This window comes from Triturus cristatus, chromosome 12 (genome assembly GCF_964204655.1).
Source record: "Triturus cristatus chromosome 12, aTriCri1.1, whole genome shotgun sequence".
Taxonomy (NCBI): Eukaryota; Metazoa; Chordata; class Amphibia; order Caudata; family Salamandridae; genus Triturus; species Triturus cristatus.
In genome coordinates this window covers 610,300,299-610,327,293 of record NC_140595.1, presented here as the reverse complement: position 1 = coordinate 610,327,293, position 26,995 = coordinate 610,300,299, and the positions used below count along the sequence as shown (strand labels likewise).

The 26,995-nt window shown below is 43.1% G+C and overlaps 1 protein-coding gene across 1 annotated transcript in view; it reads left to right on the top strand.

Moving 5' to 3' along the window:
• TCF25 (TCF25 ribosome quality control complex subunit) overlaps positions 1–26,995 on the top strand; it is a 722,186-nt gene that overhangs the window by 516,941 nt on the left and 178,250 nt on the right. The window contains exon 16 of the mRNA XM_085639175.1: positions 19,499–19,578. Within this exon, the coding sequence (XP_085495301.1) occupies positions 19,499–19,578 (80 nt within the window). The remainder of the gene's footprint in view (positions 1–19,498; positions 19,579–26,995) is intronic.

Here is a 26,995-nt window from a genome sequence, read left to right as displayed (position 1 = left end):
AATATGCGCTTATTTTTTCAGCTTGCCTGAGAGTTGTGGTGTAGTGAGGGCTGCGATTTAGATACATACATTGCTATATTGGCATAAGCGCGTTAGATGTTAGAAAGCCATCTTGCCACTTTTGCTGCCTTTGCACACAACACTGCAGATACATGTTATTATTTGAAAACTGCTTGCTCGCCTTTTTCTTCACATGAGAACTGTCTGTTGTTCACATCCCTAGACGTGCGCTGCGACCTTGGTCTGAACATTGTGTAAAGAAACAGTCTGGGTCGCCAGACAATGCATGTTTTTGAGTTCAGGTTGATCGGCCCACTATTTAGCCATAACACGCACGCAGCTGCAAATACCTGAAAGTCGAGTGCTTTTAATATTGCAGACTGCATGCTTTACACACATTCTGAAGAAGAGCTTTCCCAGGAGCAGAGCACACCTGATCCTGTGATGAGATTCAACTAAGCTGATCTTTACTGTATGGGGTTCCCCATCCGAGCCTAGAGACCTTCTACTAGTCTAATAATATTAGTTTACTAGCGAAAGGAAGGTGGCTGTATTCCACTGTCATTTTTACTATGATTTCTCCTTTCATTTTCTATGGTATTGTAACAATGCTGATGGTTTTAATTAATAATCATTTGTCTGCTTATGTTAGCCAAAGTACTGCATCTTAGGACACATAGTTTATAAAATAAACCTTTTAAACTTTATCGTGTCTCTGATTACTCTTGTTGTGGACTGATATGAGAATAATAGCGAACAGGTATTTCTGATTCCCACCATTCCTGGGAGTACTCTAAGTCGCTTGTTCTGGGTTGTCTATACATTGGGACCTCCGAGATAATACGGATAATGAATGGGACACTGACACTGGTCGGATAAGGGGTTCTGGGTTCTGAGGTGAGTTTTTGGTACACCACAATTCACTGAGGTCCTGGTTTCCTGCGCATAGTTCTGTGCATGAGCAGAATCCCTGCAACAGTGGTAGGGTTGAACACTCTTTTTGTCACTGAGTTTGATTATATAATGAACTGGGTGGACCAGTATCGTGGAAACGCAGTGCAGAGGGAATTGTGATGTGGACAGCGATAGTGGCCCAGTTGGAGGAGGCGCATGCCAGCCCTTTGACGAGGTGCAGTTTATGGAGAGCCTTACCAGTCGCAAGTTTGCAAAGGTCATAAGGAAACCATTGAGATTGCAACCTCCCTCCGAAATGTGACAGACTTACACACGCAGCTGGGCTCTGAAGAGGGCTCTACTGCCTCCTATTCCAGCACCAGCTTGACCATAATAATGCAGGTTACGCCACAGACAGCAAGCTATATGAATTTGTCTGTGTGAATTAAAGGTGTTACATGCCATAGACATCACTGGGGGCATTTTAAGTATACTTTTAGCTAATGGTTGTGATCTGCATGATGGTTCCCTGACATCTCTTTGAGAGAGCACCTTGGTTAAATACGTCTCCTGAACTGGGTGTGCCACCCAGAAATACAATCTGAAGACCCAGGGGTTTGGCCCCTGACTACTCCCTCTTATTTCATATATCTAGGAGAATATCAAACTTGGGGTAACCACAGGTTACCAGTCCCTCACCTTCATAGGTGTGGACTATCACAATATGGCGGGCTGGGCAGCAACCTGCATTTTTCACTCTTTGTGTCGACTTCCCACTTCCTTCAGCTAGAGCCAGGCAGGCTTCTCGTATGTTTTCTGACTGGCTGGTTTGGCATTACCCAGTTGGGTACTATCTGCTGTTTGTCTGGATGACTTTTCAGTCACTAGTCCCTAGTAACTTTTCAGTTACTAGGGTAAAGTTGAAGGCGTTCCTGCAGATGTAACATGTATAACTAGCCTGACCTGTCGTTATATACAATCTTCCCTGAGATAGCGAAGATGAGTTCATCTCCAAGCTGCATATACACCTACACGCAGCATAGGGATGGAGAGTAAATACACACTTGTAACCTGGAATGTCAAAGGTATGGGGTAAGCAAGCAAATGTTATAAGATCTGTGCGCAGCGTGGAATAGAGATCACTTCTTCTCTAAGAAACTAATCTGAATAAGCGGGAGGGTGATTTTCTGAAGTGTAAATGGAGGGGCCAGTTATCCAGTATTGGGGTATCTTTCATAGATTCACATGCCTGAATCATTCCCCGTCGCCGAGGCGGGAGTCCCACGGTAATACAAAAGTAGTGCCAAGAGTAAATAATAGTAGTAGGCTAAAAGAAAAAGCCTAAGGCCCAAGTCTTAGTAGCCTATCTACATCATTATAGAAAAAAGAACCAAAGATTGGTCCCAGCCAATCAGCTGCCAGCACCCTCCAGAACCTTCCCAGCAGAGGCAGTTCTCCTCAGATTTTCACCGCACGTCGTGTGTGAAGGGAGTCTCCCTGAGCTCTGCTCTGTTTCTTCAGCTATTACTACTTTTTGGATCATCCAAGATCATACTTCATTTCTCTGACCCTATTAAGGCAGTAATATGGCAGAGTGGCAGGAAACAAGGTAATAGACTACGAAATATGTCTAACCTTTCCTCAATAACTCTCACGTTCTGAGAGATGAGGCTATTATTGGGACTACAGAGACTTTCATCTGTCACTTCTGATGAGAACAACGAGGATTCCTTCACCTCATAGGAGAGGTCAAAGGGAGAAGTCGCGCCAGGAGCCTCCAGAGGGCGCGCAAAAAACCCATAAAGACCTACCTTGAGTCTTAATAGGCACTTCTCACAGAGAGAGGCATGTGGGAAAAACTTCCTCAGAGGCTGATCTTACAACTCCCTTTTCATCCCTACATCAGGGAGATCTGTTTAACCTGACATTAAGGAGTCTATTACAAAACTCCATGTCTAAAATTACTGCCTCACCAATATTGACCTCATCTACGATGGCCTCGTCTATGATGGGCCTCCTATGATGGTCGTCTACGATGGTCATCTACGACTGCCTCATCTACTACGGTCGTCTACGACGGCCTCATCTACGACGGTCGTCTACGACGGCTTCATCTACGAGGGTCGTCTACGACGGCCCCATCTACGACGGTCGTCGACGACGGCCCCATTTACGACGGTCGTCGACGACGGCCTCATCTACGACGGTCGTCGACGACGGCCTCATCTACGACGGTCGTCGACGACGGCCTCATCTACGACGGTCGTCGACGACGGCCTCATCTATGGGATGGCCTCACCTATGATTACCTCATCTATGATGGTATTGTCTATGACCATCGTCTACGACAGCCTCATCATGTATGGATGGCCTCATCTACGAATGGCCTCATCTACGAATGGCCTCATCTACGAATGGCCTCATCTACGAATGGCCTCATCTACTTGAATAAAAATTTCTTTGAATTACAGAACTTATCCTCGCTTGATTAATTTCTCCGTCGGAGTGCAATTCGAGTGACACGCTCTTGGCTAGAACGTGCTTTCTACTGATTCCTATCCCTACTCAGGGGGATCTTCTCGTCTGCACCCATACCCTGCTTACTAGAACTACCCTGCTTGAACCGGAGTGCGCTTAATCTCTTTTTCAAATCACTTTCACGTTTTCCTGAGCAACAGAGACCGCGCACCACCTTACCATGGATGACATTGAAATCAACAAAGAGAGCAGGACAGAGACTTTCATGTACACGCTCAAAGAAACACAACGTATCTACGCACTTTTCGAGGACACCACAGGAACCAGCTCTAACACAACTTCTGTTCAATCTAATATAAAACAGTTACTATACACATCCAAAAGAGCCATAAACCAACGTCTACATGCCAGCACCCTCATCAGGTACCACAAGGTCCAAAGGATCCCTAGAGGTTTACGCATCGCATTAAAATCAACCTTATGCAAGAATAATCCCAGGTTTACAATACGTTGGGAAGCCATCCTCAACAAATGTTCACTAGATTTAATACTCTTAATTATGGAAGAACTATCCAAATTACTTGAAGAACTAACCAAAGAGATTGATGATTTGAGACAAGATATTTCCATGAACATGTCCGACACAGATTGGAATACTACACTTGCAGATATCAATAAACAACTTGATACATATACCAATGAAATCACTGAGAGAAAAACCAGAAAATTTAAACGTGACACAGTGGACTACAAACTGGGAGAGGTCTACACTTGGGCTGATGTATATGCCACAAGAAGACAACAACGCAAACAAACAGGCCGCACGTTTGATGCAGATGCTACATCCTCAGATGAATCTTCTACCAATTCTCAGCCCTCTACTAGCACAGCTACCAAAACATCCACTGAAACCTCAGAATCAACAGATACATTGCAAACAACTCGTGATGAACCAACAACCAGTGACAACAGACAACATTTTTTAGGATCAGGTTCAAAACCACCAGGAGATCCAGGAGGAAAATCAACGTTCAAAACCATAGCCAAAAGCACACGCAGTCAGAGAACTTAGTTATCAACATCTCCAGTCATACTCTCACACAGTTTCAAATACAAACCTTACAAAAAGGCACTTCATTTGTACCGACTTACCACTCCAACCAGTTTGAAACAGAAATCAGCCTTTTTAAATTCATGAGATCTTTGAGACTGAAACGTTTCTTTCACAACATCTTAAAAACACCTGATACTCCTCGTGACAACACTTTGCTTGGTCTAAGAAACAAAAGCACATTTATGGCCCCATCTAGCCATAAAGCACTAGATGCCTTTGAAACGATTGTGAAAAAAGATCTTAACAACATCACTTATCATACCAAAAGCAGTTTTGCCAACTTGACACGCAAAGAATACGATACTTTAAAACATCTCGCAAACAAACCTGAAATTACCTTCAGAGAAGCTGATAAAGGGGGAGCCCTGGTAATCATGGATTCTACTTTCTACCTAGACAGTGTCAATGAACATGTTCAAAATTCCGACATCTATATGCCCATAACATCAGATCCGACCAACGAATTCACTAATATTCTCAGAACCATCATTAATACTGCTCATGAAAAAGGTACTATCAAAGACGAGGATAGAAAATATCTCATCAAAGAACATCCGGCTATCCCATATATATACATGCTACCTAAGATCCATAAACACGCTACTAAACCTCCATTCAGACCCATCGTTTCTACAGTCAACTCAATCCATGAACCAGTGGGAAGATACTTGGACAGACACTTACAACCATTAGTACAATCCATGTCAACCTACATCAAGGATACTACCGACTTTCTCAATATCCTGGAGTCAATACAAAACCAAATCACCCCCAACATCACTCTAGCTACCATTGATGTAAAGGCATTATATACCTCAATTCCTCATGACCAAGGACTTGAGGCAATCGAATCCTTTCTACTTCTAACAGACAAACCTAACGATCTGAAAATATTTCTCATGGAGTTGATACACTTTACACTTTACCACAGTTACTTCGAATGGTCTGGAACATACTACATGCAATGCTCGGGCACATCCATGGGTAATTGTGCCGCGCCCACTTACGCTAACCTCTACATGTATCGTTTTGAACTTGATCATATCTTAAGTAAACAAGACTGGACAAACAACCTGATCCTTTACAAAAGATACATCGATGATATTTTTATCATTTGGAAAGGACCTGTTACTTTACTGAATCATCTAATCGACACACTGAATGCAGTGGATCATCGAATAGAATTCACCCACACCACCAGCCAAGATTCAGTTACCTTTTTAGATACTCTGGTTACCAACACTGGAGATCAACTCACTACACAAGTTTACACCAAACCAACCGATCGTAACAACTTATTACACTATGACAGTTTTCATCAACCTTCTTTAAAAAACCACCTACCGTATTCACAACTGTTACGATTGAAAAGAATCGCCAGTTCCAAGGACCTTTATGAAGTCAGCAAAGTTGCCTGCATTGACAAATTCAAAAAACGCAATTATCCATCCACCATACTGGAGAGTGCCATCATCAAAGCTAACACCCCTACGCGCCTGGACTTGCTTCAACCGAAGACGCAAGCCAAACAAGAAACCAGATCGGTATTCATCTCCAAATTTTCAACAAGGAGTCATCAAATTAAAAAAAACGTTTTAAGGTATTGGCCAATACTAAGTAACGAACCTGATTTTCAGCACATTTTTGATTCACCGCCCAGATTTGCCTACCAAAGATCTCGCAATCTGAAACAACTGCTGTCTACATCTGCCAATCAGACTACCACGGTTTACAAAGGCACTATTCCCTGCTTAAATTGTGGAAATTGCAACTCTATCATTAAAGGTAACAAGATCTCACATCCTCATAAAGGTTTTCCTATCAACTTGCTGGTCACAGCCACATGTAACAGTCAAAACGTAATTTACCTACTCAAATGCCCTTGTGGGCTCGTGTACGTTGGCAAGACAGAGAGAAAAATACGAATTCGACTCAATGAACACAAGAGCAACATACGTACCCATCATGCCAAATCTCCCATTGCCAACCATTTTGATCTACTACAACACAATATCTGCCAACTACGCTTTTTGATTTTGGAACAGGTTCCCATCATAAAAGGACGCAACAACACACAACATCTACTACAACGTGAAGCTTTTTGGATCAACAAACTAGATTCCATTCATCCCAAAGGACTCAATGAACGCTATGATCTGGGTTGTTTTTTGTAATGTTCTTCGATTCTTAAATATATTTCAATGTTTTTACAAACATGCTATTACTCTAGGTTTAGGACCCCAACTCCTTATCACCTGTGATCCTATAACCTTCTGCTTCCTGATGTTCCACATTTCTCGTACAGAAAACACCACAAACACTGTCAGTTTCACTCACTACTTTATTGTGACCGTCTTTTCTACACATACAGGTCTTGTTCTTTTCACATATTATACCTACACAGATTGTTTAGTATTTTCTGCTTCCAGATTCCCGTTTCACTCTCTCTCTGTTCATCTCTTTTTTTTTCCCCTCACTCTCACCACTATTCTTGATCACTTTCATTTACCACTTTAACAAACGTGAACTCTTTTACATCTTCTCCTTTTTTTACGTTCACACCCTATTCACACACATTTGTCTTGATTGGCACTACATTTTGTTCTCTGACCCCCCACTCACCCTAATGATTTATTTAGTTTACTACTTTGTTGCAGGTTTCCCGTTTGCACCGTTTTTGACCGTCTCGATACACACGCATCTTTCGATGCTTTTCACTAGGCTTTTACCTTCCACTTTTGATTGGTCGTTTATCTATCTCTGACGCTACTAATATAGACACACCTGTAACCTACTGACCTGCTCTTGTAGACTCCGATTCATTTAATTGGTTCTACCGTCTCTCGACGTATTTACCCGCTCCCTATACGTCCGCAGGTATACCCTCTAGATACACCTTGTCATTGGCCATTTCGGCTTTCTGACACTTTGATTCGTGGCGATAAGCACGTGACATAGTTTAAATATCACTTACGTCACGCAGTAGATTTACCCGCTAACAAACGCCTACAGCTCACGAACACAGAGTTACGATCGAATCTAAAGCTTGTATCACGTAAGTGTTTTTGTGTTATATCGTATTTTACCCCGTATCCTATACATGGGTTTTAGCTCGCTTTTCGTTCACATTCCCTGCTTATCTATGCACTTGTGACTTTTGTTACCCGTTTATCAACCTTTTCTATCACATTTACAATTCTGACGGTTTATGTACTCGTTCGTAGACCAACATCCCGCACGTACCTTTAAACTCACCGTGCGCTGACGCACAACGGTTTCCTTTGGTTTCCTTTTTTTCTCACACATCTTTTCTTGTTCTAACTGCACTTTTGAACACCTTCCTTATTTTCATCCTACGATATCCCACATGTAAACTAGATACACGATTCTTTTCACAAAACGGCACCTTATCTTCATCCCCAGCATTATCATCCTGTTTTCATTAATCATTTCATCCACTTTGAACATATCTATTCAATTTTCATTTACTGTTGTTCATTATTGATATGTACCATATCGACTAAAGCTGCTTCCTTGTATCCTCTAATTTTAGTGCTGCCCCTGACGAAGGGCCACACTGGCCCGAAATGCATTGGGCTACATGGGCTACATCGAGTTATGACATTTAATACACTCGTTGTGATATGGAAATACTATGAAAACCTCGTCCTCTAAAGGACTCATTGAATGGATTTACTTGAATAAAAATTTCTTTGAATTACAGAACTTATCCTCGCTTGATTAATTTCTCCGTCGGAGTGCAATTCGAGTGACACGCTCTTGGCTAGAACGTGCTTTCTACTGATTCCTATCCCTACTCAGGGGGATCTTCTCGTCTGCACCCATACCCTGCTTACTAGAACTACCCTGCTTGAATCGGAGTGCGCTTAATCTCTTTTTCAAATCACTCATCTACGAATGGTCTCATCTACGAATGGCCTCATCTACGAATGGCCTCATCCACGAATGGCCTCATCTACGAATGGCCTCATCTACGAATGGCCTCATCCATAAATGGCCATCATAGGACTACCTCATCTATGATTGCCTCATCTACGGATGGCCTCATCTACGGATGGCCTCATCTACGGGTGGCCTCATCTACGGGTGGCCTCATCTACGGATGGCCTCATCTATGATTGCCTCATCTATGATGGCATTGTCTATGACGGTCGTCTACGACAGACTCGTCTGCAATAACCTCGCCTACATACCCATGTCTACGACAGCAAAGTCTACGATGAGATCGTCTACGATGGCCTCATTTATGACTGCATCCTGTACATAATTTAATACAGCCAGCAAGAACTAGACTTCTACTGCCAGTTAGTCGAACAGACAGAATGTTTCCTTTATGATTTCAAAGAAGAGTCCAGGAAGATCGCGAGTGTGGTATCTTACTAGACTACATCTATTCCAGCAGTGTTTCTGCGCATAGAAAAGAAATACTGTGCACCTGCTAAAAGCCCATACTGTCTAATGGGTCACCCTCGGCCAGCTTCAATAATTTTACAGGCCGCCCAACAGTGATCTAAAATCCCGCAACGCCTATCACCACACAAAGAAGGACGTCGTCTGGACCTTATAGGCAAAAAATTCTCTACCATGGCAGCGGCCTCTATTAGGGCTGCCAATCCTCTAGCCATAATCGGCTGTTATGACCGTCAAATGTGGTCAGACATGGCGAGTCTCATTGACCTCATTCCTGAGGTCCGAAGGCAGAAAGCAAGAAAGATTCTGTTGGAAGGAGAACGTGCCGCATCGGAAACTATAGATGCGCCTTGGACATAGTGAACACCAACTTCCGTCAGCTAGCAGGGGCTGCAGTGTTTGGACACCAGGGATGGCTTAAAGCCACTACTTTCAAACCTGAGGGGCAATCAAAGATTCTAGACATGGCCCATGATGAAGAGGTTTCTGGTTTGGTGAACATATCGATGAAGCCCTCTTAGCTATAAAAATTAACACGGATACTGCAGGATCATTAGGCACCCTTTAATACGGGTGCCTAATGATCTTTCGGAGGAGCGAGAGAACGTGGTTTATTAGTCAAGAGGAGGATACCAAAACCAACAGAATAGGCAGTATCAATCCCAGTACAGCCTTACAGCCAGACATCATACCGTCAATAGTCTACGGCTAGTTTCTCCCATCAGGGTGGTCGAAAGAGATCGCAGTATCACGGCCGAAACGCTAACAGGAAGCAGTGATCTCCATAGGGCACCAACCATTTTACCCTTCTTACCCGTGGGTCAGAAGATATCCGCTTTGTTCACAAGTGGCAGGAAATTACATCAGATCAATGGGTTCTAGACCTAGTAACCAATGGCCACACCCGGGAATTCATCAAACAGCCACCCATTACTCTGCCCAGGGGTCCCCCTCGTCGTCATGAGATTTTGAGTTGTCTAAACAAAGGAGATTTTATGGCTTCTCTGGATATGGAAAATGCGTATTTCCACATACCTATCCACCCCAAACATCACAAATATCTTCGCTTTCAAGTGCTTTGCGCCCATTATCAGTTCAAAGTGCTCCTGTTTGGGCTGAAATTGGCACCAAGAACCTTCACGAAGTGCTTGGCACCAGAGGCAGCAGCATTGCGATCTCGAGGAATACAAGTGTTCCCTTATCTAGACGATTGGCTGCTCAAAGGTCCTTCGGAACATGAAACCAAGATTGCCACAGAAGAATGTATCCATCTCTTCTCTTCTCTGAGGCTGTTTCTCAACGACAGCAAATCAGTTACGTCCTCCAAGTCATGTTTTTTCTCGGAGCAAGGTTACACACGATCCAATGCAACGCATTCTTATCACTTGGTCGCCAACTGCTTCTTTAAAAATTGGCAAGGTTAATTTGAAAATAAAAAAAAACTGTTTCAGTCCGAATGTTCGCTTCGCTCCTGAGGATGTTCTCTTCAACGATACATCTCATACCCTTGGTACGGCTCAAAATGCGACCTCTTCAGGAGGAACCGCAACTTCAATGGCAACAAGCCATGGATTCGTTTGACGATACCATCAAGGTCACGCCGCACATGATAAATTCTCTACATTGGTGGTCGCAGACAGAGAATCTAACCCAGGGTCTCACGTTCCTACAGACCATTCCAGATTTCGTTTTAACGACCGATATCTCCATGGAAGGATGGAGAGGTCATCTGCAGGATTTGATCTCAAAGATAAAAACAACAGCAGATCAACAGGCTGAGCGTTGCGCCGTTTTTCTGTTTTCTCCAAGCATTCCTCCCGAGGATTAAGGGTTCGTCGGTGCTAGTCCGGACTGGCAATACCATCAGCATGTATTATATCAACAAACAAGGAGGATAAAAATCAGCTATGCTCTCGCAAGAAGCTTAGGAATTGTGGGAATAGGTCACTTTCCACGAGATGCCCTGAGACCCAAACACGTCAGGGGTCTCCTCAATACCCTGATGGACACGCTGAGCACGTCTCAGTCGGACTGTTAGGAGTGGAAGCTGGAAAAGGAACAGGTGAACACAGTGTTCCAAGCTTGGGGTAAGCCAGCCCTGGACCTCTTCACAACAAGAGAGAACAAAGAATGTCAATATTATGCCAGCAGGTTCCCTCAACAGGGATCAGGGATTGGTGTGTACGCTTTTCCCCAATACCATTGATTCCGAAGGTGCTCCGCAAGATGAAGCTGGAAGGTTGCCGTCTAATTCTGATTGCACCCCGTTGGCCAAGACAACATTGCTTCCAGGAACTTTTACTATTGTCTAAAGGCAAACCCATTTGCCTACTGCTGACGCCTATGATGTTGTCAAGGGTCGGAGGCCAAGTGGTTCATCCGGACCCACAGTCACTACACTTGCATGTATGGCTCCTGCTTTCTCAGAGTTCAAGGACCTCAACATTTCACAAGACTGTCATGAAATATTGACCAAATCTCGTGCCCAAAGCACAATCAAAAAACTTATCGCTTCAAATGGAACCGATTTTGCTGTTGGTGTGAGGCAAATAATATTCACTCAATTCAAGCTACTGCAGAACAAGTTCTCCATTATCTGCTTTCTCTAGCCAAGTCTGGGCTTACTTTTTCACCGGTCAAAGTACATCTTGCTGCACTTTCTAGATTCAGGAAATGCTCAAAATTCCCTCTTCTCTGCTCGCCTTTACTTATCAAACAATTTATGAAAGGAATCTTCGGAGCCTTCTCTCCAGTGCGAGCACCCCTCCAGAGTGGGAACTCAACACTGTGCTAGTGTAGTTAATAAGGCGTCCATTTGAGCCTATCCATAAAGCTGATCTCAAATTCGTCACTTGGAAGGTTGCCCATTTACTGGCTCTTACCTCGGCAAGAAGGGTTAGTGAAATCCAAGCTTTCACTATAAATGAATCCCCTTTTACATTTTGCTCGGGACTATGTAACCCTTCAAACAAATCCCAGGTTCTTTCCTAAGGTACCATAAAATTTCACTTGAACAAACCGGTAAGATTAAAAACATTCTTTCCGGATCCATCCACTACAGCTGAAAGTACATTACACTCGCTGGATGTTACACACTGTTTTAAACTCTACCTACAGAAAACTAAGGATATCAGACGATCCAACCGGCTGTTTGTGGCGAATGGTCAAGCAACTCTTGGAGATGCTATAACAAAGCGGAACAATAGCCAGATGGCTGGCATCTGCTATTCATTTCTGCCATGACAAGGCTAACAGTTCTTTGCAGAGGAAAGTCAAAGCTCATTCAACAAGAACAGTATCGACGTCGACAGTTTTGTTTTCTGGAGTAACTCCGGAAAATATGTCGTGCTGCGACATGTAAAAATGTCCACACGTCGACGAAGCATCACTGTCTTCAATTTTCGCATCAAGATGATGCATCTCTTTCATTAAGACCAGACTCAGATACTTTGCCCTTTTATGTATTATTCCATTCTTTAATATTCATGCAAATGTACAGATTTATATATCTGCATGATTTAAAAAAAATTAAAAAAAAAAAAATATATATATATATATATATATATATATATATATATATATATATATATATATATATATATATATATATATATATATATATATATATATATATATATATATAATGGCGCATACTTGGATATAGCTTGGTTTCCTTTAAGACTACTCTTTTTAAAAAAAAAAAAAAAAAAAAGAAAGATGCGTTTTTTCAAGCACTGAGGATGCTATTTGGGAGTTTATGAACCAGTGTCTCCCACCATCCACAAACGACAGTATATGGTTATACTGCTTACTACTCTGATTCAGGCATGTGAATCTATGAAAGATACCCCAATACTGGATAAGAAAACAAGTTACTTACCTGTAACTACAGTTATCCAGTATTGGTATCTTTCATAGATTCACATGCACCCACCCTCCTCCCCGGCTAGTCAGTTCTCTATATCTGGTATACTTACTTCTCACTTGTGCTAGGAAAATCTGAGGAGAACTGCCTCTGCTGGGAAGGTTCTGGAGGGTGCTGGCAGCTGATTGGCTGGGACCAATCTTTGGTTCTTTTTTCTATAATGATGTAGATAGGCTACTAAGACTTGGGCCTTAGGCTTTTTCTTTTAGCCTACTACTATTATTTACTCTTGGCACTACTTTTGTATTTACCGTGGGACTCCCGCCTCGGCGACGGGGAATGATTCAGGCATGTGAATCTATGAAAGATACCAATACTGGATAACTGTAGTTACAGGTAAGTAACTTGTTTTCTTATTTAGTACTTCTTATCCTTTGTACGCTAGGTGTTCTACAATCCAAGTAAGGGCAGGAGTTCCTTTTGTGATCGAAGATACTTGTGAGAGCCCTACTGGTCGATATATACTAGTTAAAAGTTGATTAGACTGCCTTCCCTCATGCTGGGTAGTGTGTATGCCCCGAACACATAGCAGCCTCTATTCCTAACAGCGCGGTCAGTGAGATTAGCACCCTGGGTGGACACGCACTGGATGCTGGAGGATGACTTTAACTGTCTACTGGACACAACATAAGATAGGTCACATTCCCCCACCCCCTTCTGAGCACAGCAGTGGTTGAAAATTAAACCTCGTTGCGTAGCTGGCTACAGGAATGGGCACTGATTGATGCATGAAGGGCGTGAACTCCAGATTGAAGAAATATTCCATTTATGTTTCTCCACATACATTACACGTCAGGTTGGACCTTCTGGCCTGCACGCTTCCAGTACACAAGTTCTCCACTCCACCTATTTTTTTAAAACACTCTCGCAACATAGGCTGCTGTTGCGAGAGTGTCAGGTTTGGGGCAGAATCCGGCCCCTATTCCTACTGAGACTGCAGACTCTATAGCTGGAGGATAGGGCTTTCAAAGACACTGCAAGTAAAAATTATAATTGATTATTTTCAAGAGAATGTGAGCATTGCCTCTTTGACTATGGTTGAATAGTAACTTTTAAAGTGGTGGTGAGGGTGCTTGCATTTGTACTACAATACCAACCAGCAAAGCTACTGTAGAGAGTCTTGTGCAGATGGAGTTCGCCTTACAGGGGCTGAAAAAGTACGCTTTTGCAAAGCACAGTGCGACTGACCATCTTAAAGAAGCCAGAGACAAACATGCTATTTTAATCGAACTCCTATGCTGTCTTGATGTAGCGGCATATACAGCCAAAATACATGCGGAGTGTGATTAAGCTGGTAGACTGTTGTCGTGGCTGATCCAGCCACACTGTGCACACCCACTTCTCAGTCAGACATCCCTCAAATAGCCTAGCACTCACTCAATAAGGCCTCAGTATCTTTTATGCAATACTACTAGAAGCTCTACTCTTCAGAGTCCGACACTCTACATGGGATTCTAAAGGAGCTTCAGACTGGTATTACACTGCCCAAGTACCCCCGAACATGTTGAATTCATGGAGACTCCGGTCTTGAAGCTGGAGATCTAGCAAGCCATTCGTGTTCTCTCACAATGGAAGGCACTGGCCTCCAACAGTTTACCCATGAGTTCTACACGGCTCAATAAATCCCTAGATGGATTTAAATTGTTTGAGTAGGCTAAACAGAAAGGGTGCCTCCAGTCCACCACAAATGAGGCAATAGTTACCTCTATATTGACATATTACTCGCTTGCTTCCCCAGGCCTCACCCATGAAGACCATAATGGCATTATCCCATGCCGAAACACCTCTTTAAATATTAGATTTTTATATCGTGTGATGGAGGCAGTTCGCATCTCCTGGCATGGGGCAGCGTGTGTGACACTAGAACTAGAACAAGCATTCGATACCCTGAGTTGAAATTATGTGCTCACCACATTTACGGTGTTCTTCCTCGGCCGACGGATGCTGCGCTACATGAGCCTCTTATATGCCATGCTCACAGTGAGATTAAAGACTGGTAGTCACATATCCAATAGCTACACAGCTACCAGGGGCACGAGACATGAGTTCCCTTTATCCCCATTATTGTTCACTCTGCAATTGAACCTTTTGCAATAAGATTGCGGGCCCAGGGAAGGAACTGGGGAATAAAACTGTCAGACAGGATTCACATTGCCTCCCTTTGAATGGATGGTATGCTTCTCTACTTGCGTGATGTAGATATCGGATTTCACCCCGATCGCGAACAGGTTGTGCACATTTAGGGAACTATCTGGACTAAAAGCCAACAAAAGCAGATCCTGTCTGTTTCCCCTCCAAAATTATGCTCCCCCGCAGGAACTCTGTATGGGAGATGGAATGTTTCAGTGGTACCTTATACGTTACATTGTTTGGGAATCAGTGTTTTTCATGCGGGTATTCTTGAGAGCAATTTAACAAGAGGTATTTGTTCTCTAAAATCTCTTTCCAAAATGGTGATGCTATCACACCTCCTTTACTATTTTGTAACTCTTAGCATTAATCCCTGATAAAGTTGTTTTTAATTAGATGCAATGTGGGATGAAAAGACAAGAGAAGCGTGCCTTTGACCAAGCTGATCCTCACTACGAATAATGGATGACTAGGAATACTGGAATTTTGGAGCTACTATTATGCAGTCTAGCTACAGTGGCCTGCCTACTGGCTCACTGGTTACTATCTTGCCGACACTGGCCTTTCACAGTCACATGTAAAGGAAGGGATGCTGCATAAAATCCTATTTCCCACTTGACATGGTCCTAAGCACCTCCCTCTTATTTGGCACAGCAATGAGCTGGCTTGGCCATAGTCTTGTGTACACAAAATCTGCCCTTTCTTATGCACAGCCATTACCCCATTTTGGCCTTCCCATCAGGAGGGTGCCCTCTTTGCCAAAGATTTAACTCAATGGTAGTGGGCTGGACTGAGCAATTGGGTGACTTATTCGAAGAGGTGACTCTCTTTAGCTTCCAAGACCTGGTAGACCAACACGACCCTGGGAAGGATTGCTTCCTTGCATATGGCAGTATCATATGCATTTGAAGCCCAATGGCACACAGAGTATCAAGACTCATCCACACACGCTCTGATTAATACTTTACACTCTACAGGCAAAGGTAAGAAATTAATCTGCTGGATTTACCAGGCCATCTGGGAGCAGGATAACTTACATTCCCTTAAGAATACTTGGGAGAGGGAAATACACTGTATGCTTAATGATCGGGGAGGACAGAGTGCTCTAGAAAACTCATGTAAGATTTTGAATAAAGCCTGATTTTAAACTTATATTTAATGTACTTCACAGTGCTTACCTTAACCCCACACAAAATATTTTATCTTCCCCACGGCATCCCCCAACTGTCCCAGGTGTCATAACAGCCTACAAGCTTTGTACACATGCTTTGTAACTGCGTGATATTACAGCCCTTTCAGTTGGAGGTACTATCAGTGCTAACAAGAGTCAGGGGTCGCACTAACTTGAACTATATTGAGAGCTGCTTAGTGGGAATTTACCCCAGACGCAAGAAGACCAGGGTTACAACCATGTTCTTAGACTTGGCCTCATTGCCTGCCAAGAGAGCGATCACCTCCCCAGTTATCCAGCTGGCACAGGAAATTGAGAAGATGGGCCACTGTGAAAGGCATTGTAGGGATATGAAAGGTGGCAAAAGCCTAACACAAATAGAAAGTCAGTGGTATTTGAATACTAAACTCTTCAAAAATGATGAGACCCCCCGTGCCCCAAATAGCTTAAGATATTTCCAAGCCACTAAGTAGTAAAGGCAGTGATATGTTAAATGTGCTTTGTACTATTAGCACTCAAGACACAATTTGCTTCCAACACCCTACATATGCCTACCTATCCCTCCCACTGCCAATATGGGGGACTGGTACCAGTAAGACCTGGCAGGCGAGTCTGACTTTGACACCGTCTTTGTCTGTAATCATGTGTCAGCGTCTGTCCTCCCTCTTGTCTTGGACGCGTTGTGGAAAGTTACATTTTGTCGCTAAATGGTTGATATGATGGGTACCCACGGGCCTAGGGACGGGAGTAGGCTGGTTTTGTTCCCTGTTCTCATTGGTAGAGACATGATCCATGTTGTTCCAATGTACTCATATTGTACACAATGCTGAATGGTGATAGGATTGAATATAAACTGTTTCTGATGCTATGCACTTATTTGATATACATTATTAATCCTGCAGTAAGTTTTGGCATAAGACCATTTATTTGCTGTCCTAGATTTATTGTGAGTTCATTTATTTTATTTCTTAGTCTGGGTCTCCTAATAGACCTGGTATGTGAGATTGTTAATTATATTTACTTATGTTTCCTGTCTGTTTCCTCAGCATATTCAGCAGTGTGGTTGGTTCTGCTTTTGAGATTTTGAGTACTTTAGGTTTAGTTTCTTGTATGTAGCCAGGAAATAAACATTACCTTTTGATTTGCTTTTGATCCTCCTTCTACGGAAAATATGCGTTTGTGCCAGGTGTATTGTGCCATTGGGCATTGGCTGCAAAAATAAAGGTCTAATGCCTTTTTACAGATGTCTGAACATTTAAACATTTTAAGTTTTGTCACCTTTTTTTAGGACAATTAAAAATGAAGTGTTATTGCAATTCAGTAACTATTCTTTTGAAGTCCTACTGACCTCTTTAGATGACATTAAAAAATGCATGTTCAACCTTTAAATTTAGCTTAGTCGGAGATCATTTCTTTTATCCTCAAGGTATCATTTGAGAAAATTGAAGGAGGGAGGTTTGAAATCAGTGTATCTGTGCCAAAGATACATTCATTGGAAACTATTTTGCTTATACCCATCAATACTATTATCCACAAGCTTGAAAGTGGAATTCAGTTTAGAAGCAAATTAGAATTGCATATTGGATGGTGTTCTATATCTTAAAATAGCACTACTTCCAAGGTTCTGCCTTTCTGGAACAGGTGTTTTTCCACGCTATTAGAACCAAGGTAGGTGCAGTTGAAGTGCAGCAACATTTGTCTGTTTCAGTATACCTTGTTGACCTTTTTTAATAATATCTGGACACTAGCTTCACAGTTCTCATGTTCTTCAGTCATGAAAAAAATATATAGTTTGATTTGTGTTTTGTCACTTCGGTTGAAATCCTATTTGCTTCTGAATTCTAACTTGCATGTATGAGTGATTAAGTTACTCGCCCTCTTTTGTACCATCTATGCTCTTAATTGCTAAGCTGCTCCTTCAGCACTGATCCAGTTTTTATTCCCCACAACTCTGGCCCTAGTTAGATATCATCATACTGTGCAACGGTGAAGCACACAGAGAATTTGTATGGATAGGGACATGGGTGCATGAATGGACAGCAGATGACATTGTTAAGAATTATGTAATTGCAGATTTAGTAGTTAGATCACCGTCATGTGAACAAAAGGGAAATTACTTGTAGTTATAACATCCAGTACATTAAATTTTTAGCAGTTTCTCACATGGTTTTTGATTTCCAATAAGTTGATAATGAGAATGATTATGTGAAAGACTTTACTAAACATCCAGTGTGCCCTTTTAAAAATATTTTTCATAGTGTTGTATTTGTTTTTATGTGACTTGTAAGTAAACATTGTACAAAACAACCATGTCTACTATATTGTCTGAAAATTGTTTGTGGTAAATATGTTCTGATCAATAAAGGAATTGATCACAGAGCCAACAAACTCCATCTCTCTGTCCTTACTACAAAACAAAGAAAACAACAAAGAACCCATGAGTAATTTTACCTGCAGCTAGTAAGTTTTTTTTAGTTTTTTTAAATAAGTAAGAGTATTTTTTAAAAAATATGCTAAAAGGGATACTATCCATTAGGACAACAATGCGTGGTGACATGAACACAGCCGTATCGATATGCAGTAAGCACAAACAACTTTCATTGCATGAGAATGATTTGAATCCACATTCAGCTAACAAAATGACCGACTAGTTGCGTTCTACAACTCATGATGGTCTTTAAAAATGGTAGTGTGTAAAACATCAAACAAACTAAAAGTGATGGGAAAAATGGTTGCAGTTTGTCTAACCACTAGCAATTGCTTGTGGTAGCGTTTTAACCAGTCGTTCCTTTGTCCACCATGCCACCAAAGTATGGACCCAGCCATATGAAAATCAGTCTTTTCCCTGCTCCAATAGGAACAGGCAAGCCCCAATTGCCAGGCCAGGTTCTAACTGAACTGGAGCACAAGCAGCCTGAGAATGGTTTGCCCTAACTGGGGTTCTTTAGTCAGGTGTAGCTTGGTTCCAGTGGCACAGTGAGCACGGGGCCTATGTCGGGACATAACCTTGTCACTCAAGGAACATCCCTATTCACGCACACACTCAACTGTTTTTGTCTGTGTTTTAAATTTGTATACTGTTCCATTGCTGTACCGATGTTACTGTATGTGTACCAGATGATTCACTTAACATACCCGATTGCACATAATACTGTCATGCTATGATGTAATGAAGCTGTTTAATAAATAAAGTTGAAAAAAAAAAAAGAAAGGGTACCGTTCGATAAGGGTCCATTTCTATACTTGTGCAAATAAAATCAATTTGGTGGACATACTAAGACCGTTATGTATTGTTCATCCTGATTTATTGGACCATTTCTTTTGGAATCATTGTGCTCTTTTTTTATGCTTGCAGGAAGTAACATCACAGCCCTTGATGGGGTTTGACCCATTGCCTCCGTTAGATTCCATATCTTCATACACAAGACCAGAAAGGTACCATGGCTTATAGTTCCTTTTGATTAATGAAGATGTGTATATTTCAATAAATTTTTTGAGAGAGACTACAATTTGTACAATCCTTCTGATGGATATTTATGAATGAATGATGGGATTTGTAGAGCATGCTGCTGCTGTGGGAGTGTCCCGGTGCCGAGGCGTAAGCCAATTGAGGGATCAAAACCACCATAACCCTTGAACAGGTAAGTCTTCATTTGTTTGCGGAAGAGATTTTCATCCGGAATTCATCTAAGGGGCAGGGGTAGTTCATTTCAATGTTTGTCTGCCAGTACTGAGCAGGCCGAGCCACCCCATTTGTTTTGTTTGATACAGGGAATCCACTCTAATCACAGGGATCTTTCAGTGCAGTATGGGGTCATCCTGTCAGGTAGATATTTTGGCCCTTTTTTGTAGAATGCGGAGTGCGCCACTATCAATGCTTTAAAAATAACTATTTTTGTGACAGGAAGACAGTGAAGCTGGCTGCGATACCGGGAGATTGAGGAATATTTAGGAAAGATAAACAAAAGGCGAACTGCCATGTTTTGTACTCTTTGTAGCCTCTGCATAAGATAATCAGGGATTCCAATGTACAAGATGTTGACATGGTCAAGACCTGATAAGGTCATTACCTGAACTACTGTTTCCCATTTGAGTAAGTTCCTTAGCATCCTCAGAATCCACCATGCAGTTCTGACCACAGCTGAGATCTGGGGTTTGAAGGGGTAGGTTTAGATTGACACGAACCCTTAGGCTTCTTGCCACTTCGGGGGGGGGGGGGGGGGGGTTGCAGTACAGCTGTCCAGCCATGCCCTTGACCAGCTGGACAGGCAGTCATTACCGAATAGCAGGACCTCTGTTTTTTCAGGGTTGCATTGCAGGGAGTTGGATTTTAGCCACTCTTATCACAGCTGTTATACAGGCTGCAAAATTAACTTTGGCCTCTAACTCATGATTGTTATAGGTTAGCAGAAGTTATGTATTGTCTGCATAACAGACCATCTGTATAACGAAAGACTCGATAATGTATGCCAGTGGTGTCATATATATCTTAAAAAGTGTGGGGCTCAGGGCTGAGCCCTGAGGCACTCCACACTTAAGTGTGTTGGCTTTGGAGAAGTATTGTTTGAGCCATACTGCCTGTTCCCTGTCCCAGGGAAGGAATCTAACCACAGATTCCTCACCGTGTGAATTCCCCAAGGCACCAGGTTGATCTAGGGATTTTTCTCAGCAGTTTCTTTTCGTGCTACTAGGTGGCCTCATGCGGCTCCACATTGGCTCTGCCCCATGCTGAAGTGATGTTGGGGGCCACCATATAACCTCCACCTCCGTGCATTGACATCATTTCCTTTCTTTCTGCGTCTTCTGATGCAGATCCGGAAATCCCTCCCTTGATTTTTGTCACTTGACCAAAAACATTTCTCTAAACATTTCACCCGTGTGCAAGGGACATGTCTACCACTAAAACGACAGGTTTAAATCCTGTAAGGATTGTCAGAAATGGATGTCTGTGACAGACTCACCCAAGATCTCTCTCTGGGGTCTCAGCTCCTTGCAGGACTTTAGGTTGTGCGCAAAATGCAGTGAAATGAACCCGAAGGCCACACAGGATTGTGAGGCCATAGTCGAAGTCAGCTGAGCATTGTAGGACAGTCCAGAAGGACCAGTCCTGATCGAAGGTGAGGACAATGACGCATTCTCTGTCTCGAGGCTGCTCCTGAGAGAAATCTTCTTCCCACTCCAAGTCTTCAGGTAAGTCAAAGGAGAAGAAACACAGAAGTCAAAACATGGCTCCACTTTTTCTTACCACTCACATCAGAAGACATCAGAGTACCTCAAGATCTTGGTCGCCCACCGCGAACCAACTCTTGCATTAGTCCCGATCCAGTCAGAGTTCTGAGTCCATTGGTGACCTTGCAGGAAATTCAGGCCTTTAAAGAGGCAATGCTGCAAATGTTCAGTACCTTTCCTGATACTGCTGTCTGCATTCACACCTCAGGGATCCGAGGAGCCCCTCAGTCAGATTATCACCAGTGTATCTATCCATGAGGCTGACTATGCCTCTTGACACCACTCCTAGTCCACCCTGACATCAGTACTGATGCCTACTCTGACTCATATCCCACTGCCACACTGATACCTTGTGCATCAAAGCTGACAGCTACGCTCCCAACACTGGAGGGCAAACAAATAGTCATTCTGAACTCAGAAGTGAATCTGCCACAACCTCAATTGGCTTTGCGCTTACCTTGACCTATCCCACAGTATTCTCATTCAGAAACGCTTCCTTAGCTTCATAGGTTTTGATACCTGGAGCCACTATGATGAATCACCCCTATATGATGATAATTCAATTCTGGACCTCCACGAGGTCAGTGGCCTTGACACATCCACAGATACTGGACTAAATTCTCCACCTGACCCTTCTACACAAAAATCTGCATGTTTCGCCATGGTAAACAGAAGCCGCAGAAGTTCTTGATCTCCAGCTTCTCTCTGTGGAGAATAAAATGAATGTGCTCATGGATGTACTGCAGCCAGGGCGGATCTCTTCAGAACTACTGTTCTCATTTAGTGAGTCCCTCACAGACCGGAAGTATAACTCTTGGGCACATGGGCTAAGCTAGGATCTTGCCTTTGTGTCAATAGACAGATAGCCCAAGTGCGCAGACCAGCTCCCGTATACACATCTTTCCTCCTGCAGCACTGGAACCAGAGACTTGAGCTACTTACTGGGGCATTACTTGCACGTGTTTTGGGACCTAATGGGTGAAATCTTGCCCGAAGTTCCAGAAGATCTTTAAGCAAATCTCCACCTACTAATGCAAGATAGTCAAGACATGGTGAAGTAAGTCATTAGATCAGGCCTGGACACTACTGTGTGTTGGGCAGTTGGTGCTGGTGTGCTTTTTTTGCATCACACATTGATACGATCAATGGGCTTCTCTAACAATCTGAATAGTCACTTAAGGGCATGCCATTTGATAGCTCTTTGGAGACAAGACAGACACTGCATTAGAGCTTTTCAAAGAAGACTAAGTAACAGTGCGTTCTCTTGGCCTTGCGCCGCTTCGGAAGACGGTTGCAAGAGGCTAAACAAACTTGACTTGTACAACAACAAATGTCCCTGCTCTTTTGAGGTAAACGTTGGATATCTAGCTGCCAGCTTCCCAGGCCGCCAAGGGCATTGATACACCTAGTCTCCCGCCTCTCCTCTGGTACCACTGCTGAATCACTTTAGCTTATCCTCAGCTACACACTTTTGTCATTTTGGAGGACAGGTGATTGGATGGTGATTGGATAGTTGTTTTCATATCCCTGTCCTGCAATCCCACAGACGCTACTTGCTATTGAAGGTTGGCAATACGTTTTCCCATGCCTCTATAACTGATTGCTAAAGGTGGACTCGCCTCTAACAATCATGAACCACCTCCAGACGTTGGCCAACCTGTTGACATTACCATCCTAGACAAAGTGCTGTTTCAAACCTTTCCTCTGCCTTAACGATTCCAGGATATTAGAGCTATGATCCCAATGTTTCAACTATTGACCTGAGTGTCAGTGAAATTGGCTATGAGGCTTGTTGGCCTGCATCCTGCTAGTGGACCACTGCAGGTGGCACATGCAGGCTCTGCAGTGGGACCTGAAGTCTCAATGGGATCATCATTAGGGGAAGCTCTTAATACCATCCAGGAGGAGACTGTGCAAAATCAGCAGTAGTGGATGCTGGACTGCAGTTGGACTAGCGGTAGGCCACCCTCTCTTTACCCCACCCAGAACTGACTGTTGTGATGGATGCATCGTTGCTGGGTGGGGGAAGCCTTTTAGGAGAGGTTAGAGATCAGAAGACTCTGATCTTCAGCAGAAATCCATCTCCACATCAATCTGGGGGAGTTGCAGAAAGTTTGCTTGGCATTTAAGGCTCCCCTCATCCATCCATCAAGGGAGAACAGGTGCAGGTTCTTATGACACCAATGCCCCGTGGTACTGTAGCAAGCAGGGTGTGGTGGGATCATGGTTTATGTGCCAGAAGGCTTTATACCCCTGAAATGGCTGAGTTGTCACAACACATCCCTGGTCGTAGAACACCTGACAGGATCTTTAAACGCCAGTACGGACAAACTCAGCCAACGTTGCCTAGCGGATCAGGAATAGAAGCCACACTCTGAACTACACAGGGTAGCTTGCAATTAGGAGAATCCTGTCTCGATTCTATTGCCACCGCTAAGAACTCGCAGTGTCCAAACATTTGTGTGTAAGTTTCCAAGGCAATTCTTCCTCGCAGATGTCTTTTGTTTGGACTGGAACTCGGGGCTCCTGTATGCTTACCCGCCTCTACCGCTCCTTCCCACTTCTACTTCTCCTGCCCAAAGTTCTGAAGAAGATCAGAAATGACCAGGCCCAAGTCACCCTAGTGTCTCCTGGTTTGGGCCTGAAGAATCTGGCACCCAAAACGTCTGCACTTGAGCGTCTGTCTCCGATCTGGCTGTCTCTTTGGGAGGCTCTCCTATCGCAGCAGTCCACCAGTGCCAAAGTTGCTACCTCCACACTGGTGTGCGTAGTGCCTGTTTTGGACATCTGCCAAGCTGCAACGTGGGCATCCGTTGAGACATTCACAAAGCACTACTGCCTAGATAGTCAGGTCTGGTGAGAGGGGCATTTTGCCCTTTCGGTGCTGCACAATTGTCTGGTCAGAGCCATTCTACAGACCCGCCACCTGTGGGGGCACTGCCTTGGTATCTGTTAACAATGTGAGAAATCTGCGGTTGTAAGTATTCTTCTGCAATGTTCTTTCTGGTGGATACTTTAACCACAGATTTTGCACCGATCCACCCTCCTCCCCTTTCTGTTAAATGGGCTTGTCTGGTCCATACTAAAAAGAATTTAACTTGTAGATCTGCTCACTGGGACTGATTCCTGGAGGCCCCATGTTCTATGGCATGAACAGATATCTACTGGGAGCAAGAGAATTGCTGTTAAAAATCTCCATATCTAACCTGGCACCTGGAGGTTTTCATAAGTTGTGCAGTCTGCAGTTAGATAGAGTATTCACCAGAAAGAGGGTTACCTAAAGTAAGGGACTTGTTTGTTGGGTAAATGGTTGTGCAATTTTATATAATAATAATAATAATAAATCTTTATTCGGTTATATAAAGACAATTATAACCATAAAAGCACATACAAAGAACATATCCACAATAAACTCAATATATAAAATTATTTAGAGTATCAGGGATTATTTCAACCAAGATTTGTTCTATGATAGTAGATACACTTTAAAAATGTCACAACAGTTTTTGTAATGAATATAGTATTCAAAAATTGTAGGTGCAACATAGCAGGGCGACATCGTCTAAAACCAAGAATTCTTAACATTGGAGTTAGCCATAAATTACGGTGCTCAGCGTAAAACTTGCAAAACAAAACAGTGTGCATTGTTGTTTGAACCGAAGTTTCGTCACAGGGACACGCCACTAGAACCTCTTTCTAGGAATTGCATTTGGGGAAAGCTACGAGCCTGTGGAAAACATTGTCTAAAACGCGTCATCAAAAAACGCTCAAATTGTGAGTCAACATAGGTCAAGTATGGTTCAATATACAAGGTGGTCGCAACTATCATGGAGTGCTGAACAGATGTCTTACTTATCTCTTTGGTTAGCCGTATTTCTTCCAAATGAGAGAGAGCTCTTATTTTTAGCTCTTTCTTTGAGATCTCAGACATTATTTCAGGATTAACATAGTATTTGGACAAGCCCAGATCAGTAAAAAAAAATTTTTACATACAGCAGCCACTCGATTTTCCCTGCGTGCTCCAGAGACATGCAGTCTGCTACAATCTCCTTTGTAAGAAAATTTTTTGGTGACGTCCAGATGCGGCGCCACAAAAGGAGAGGTTGAATTTTAGCCAAATCCTCGATGTGGGCCATACCAAGTTCAGCGTGGCAGGAAAAGGTAGACACCCGTTTAGGAGTCATCAAGAGGAATCTCATGAAAGTATTCTCTGCAACTTGCAGCACGGTCGTGTTTTTATGCCCCCACAGGCCTGCCCCGTAGAGTGCGATTGAATGGCACTTCGCTGCATAGATGCGAAGCAGTTCTACGGGCGGTCTCTCTCCTAATTTCTGGGAGAATTTTATGAGGGCCATTATTGCTCGCAAAAGATGGTGTTTTCGAGCTTCAATAGCCGCTTTCCAATTGAGTTTTTCGTCAATCATAAGATTCCAGCCTCTCTTTATCTAGGAAGATGGACTTTCCCTTTTTCCTATCCTTTCCTGCCACCATCACAAAGGTTTTTTTTATATTTATTTTGAGATCCAGGGTGCCCATAAAGTTCGAGTACCTATCTAGGGATTTCTGCAGTTCTCGCGGGGTACGCGCTAGAATTACTGCGTCGTCCGCATACAGAAGCGCTGGAATGAGGCGGTCTTTTGTTTGGGGGAGGTCAAGGGCCCCTCTCAACATCTCTACCTCCAGGCCATTTGTGTAGAGTGAGAAGAGAAAGGGGGCCAGGACGCAACCCTGCCTCACGCCGCGTTCCACCCTAAAGGACTCGGATAATTCACCCTGTGTTCCAAAACGGACCCTGGACGAGGCGTTGGAATATAGTGCACGAAGAAGGTTTACCAGGGCTGGATCTATGCCCATCTCAGTGAGGACGGACCAGAGCTTTGAATGGGAAACGCAGTCAAATGCCGCGGTAAGATCGACATAGACCATATACATTCTTCCTTCTTTTGCTGTAACATATTTTCCCATCAATAGGCTTAAATTCAGTGCCTGTTCTATTGTACCAAAGCCCTCCCGGAAGCCAAACTGAAAAACAGATAATATGTTGTGTACATCTGCCCACTCCTGAAGACGCTGTAAAACCACCCTGCCCAAGACTTTGCCAAGAGAATCCAGTAATGATATTGGCCGATAACAGGACGCCTCCTCTCTATTTCCCTTCTTGAATATCGGAATCATAATTGATTGAGTCCACGTTTCAAGTAACCCATGGTTCATTGCCGCGTCAAACACCCCCTTCAAGATTGGCGCCCACAGGTCGAGTTTAAATTTAAAAAAGTCGACTGGTACTCCATCTGGTCCGGGGGCTTTTCCAGATTTACTTGCTTTAACAGCGTTTATAACTTCGTGTAATTCAAAGATTAGGGGAATCGGAAATAAAATTTCTTGAGGACTATCATTCATCTTCTCTGATGGGTCCACTGCTTGTGTTTTACTAAACACTTTAGAGAAGTAGTTTACCCATGTTGGGCCATCAATCGCTACTTCGACTCTTGGCTGATCACAACTATCTGTCAGGAAGGGAGTCTTTACTACCTTCCAAAACAGCTCACCATTTTTAGCCTGAGAACTCTCGTATAATTGATCCCATAGAGATTTTTTTAATTCCTGTTTCCTTTTTTTGCAG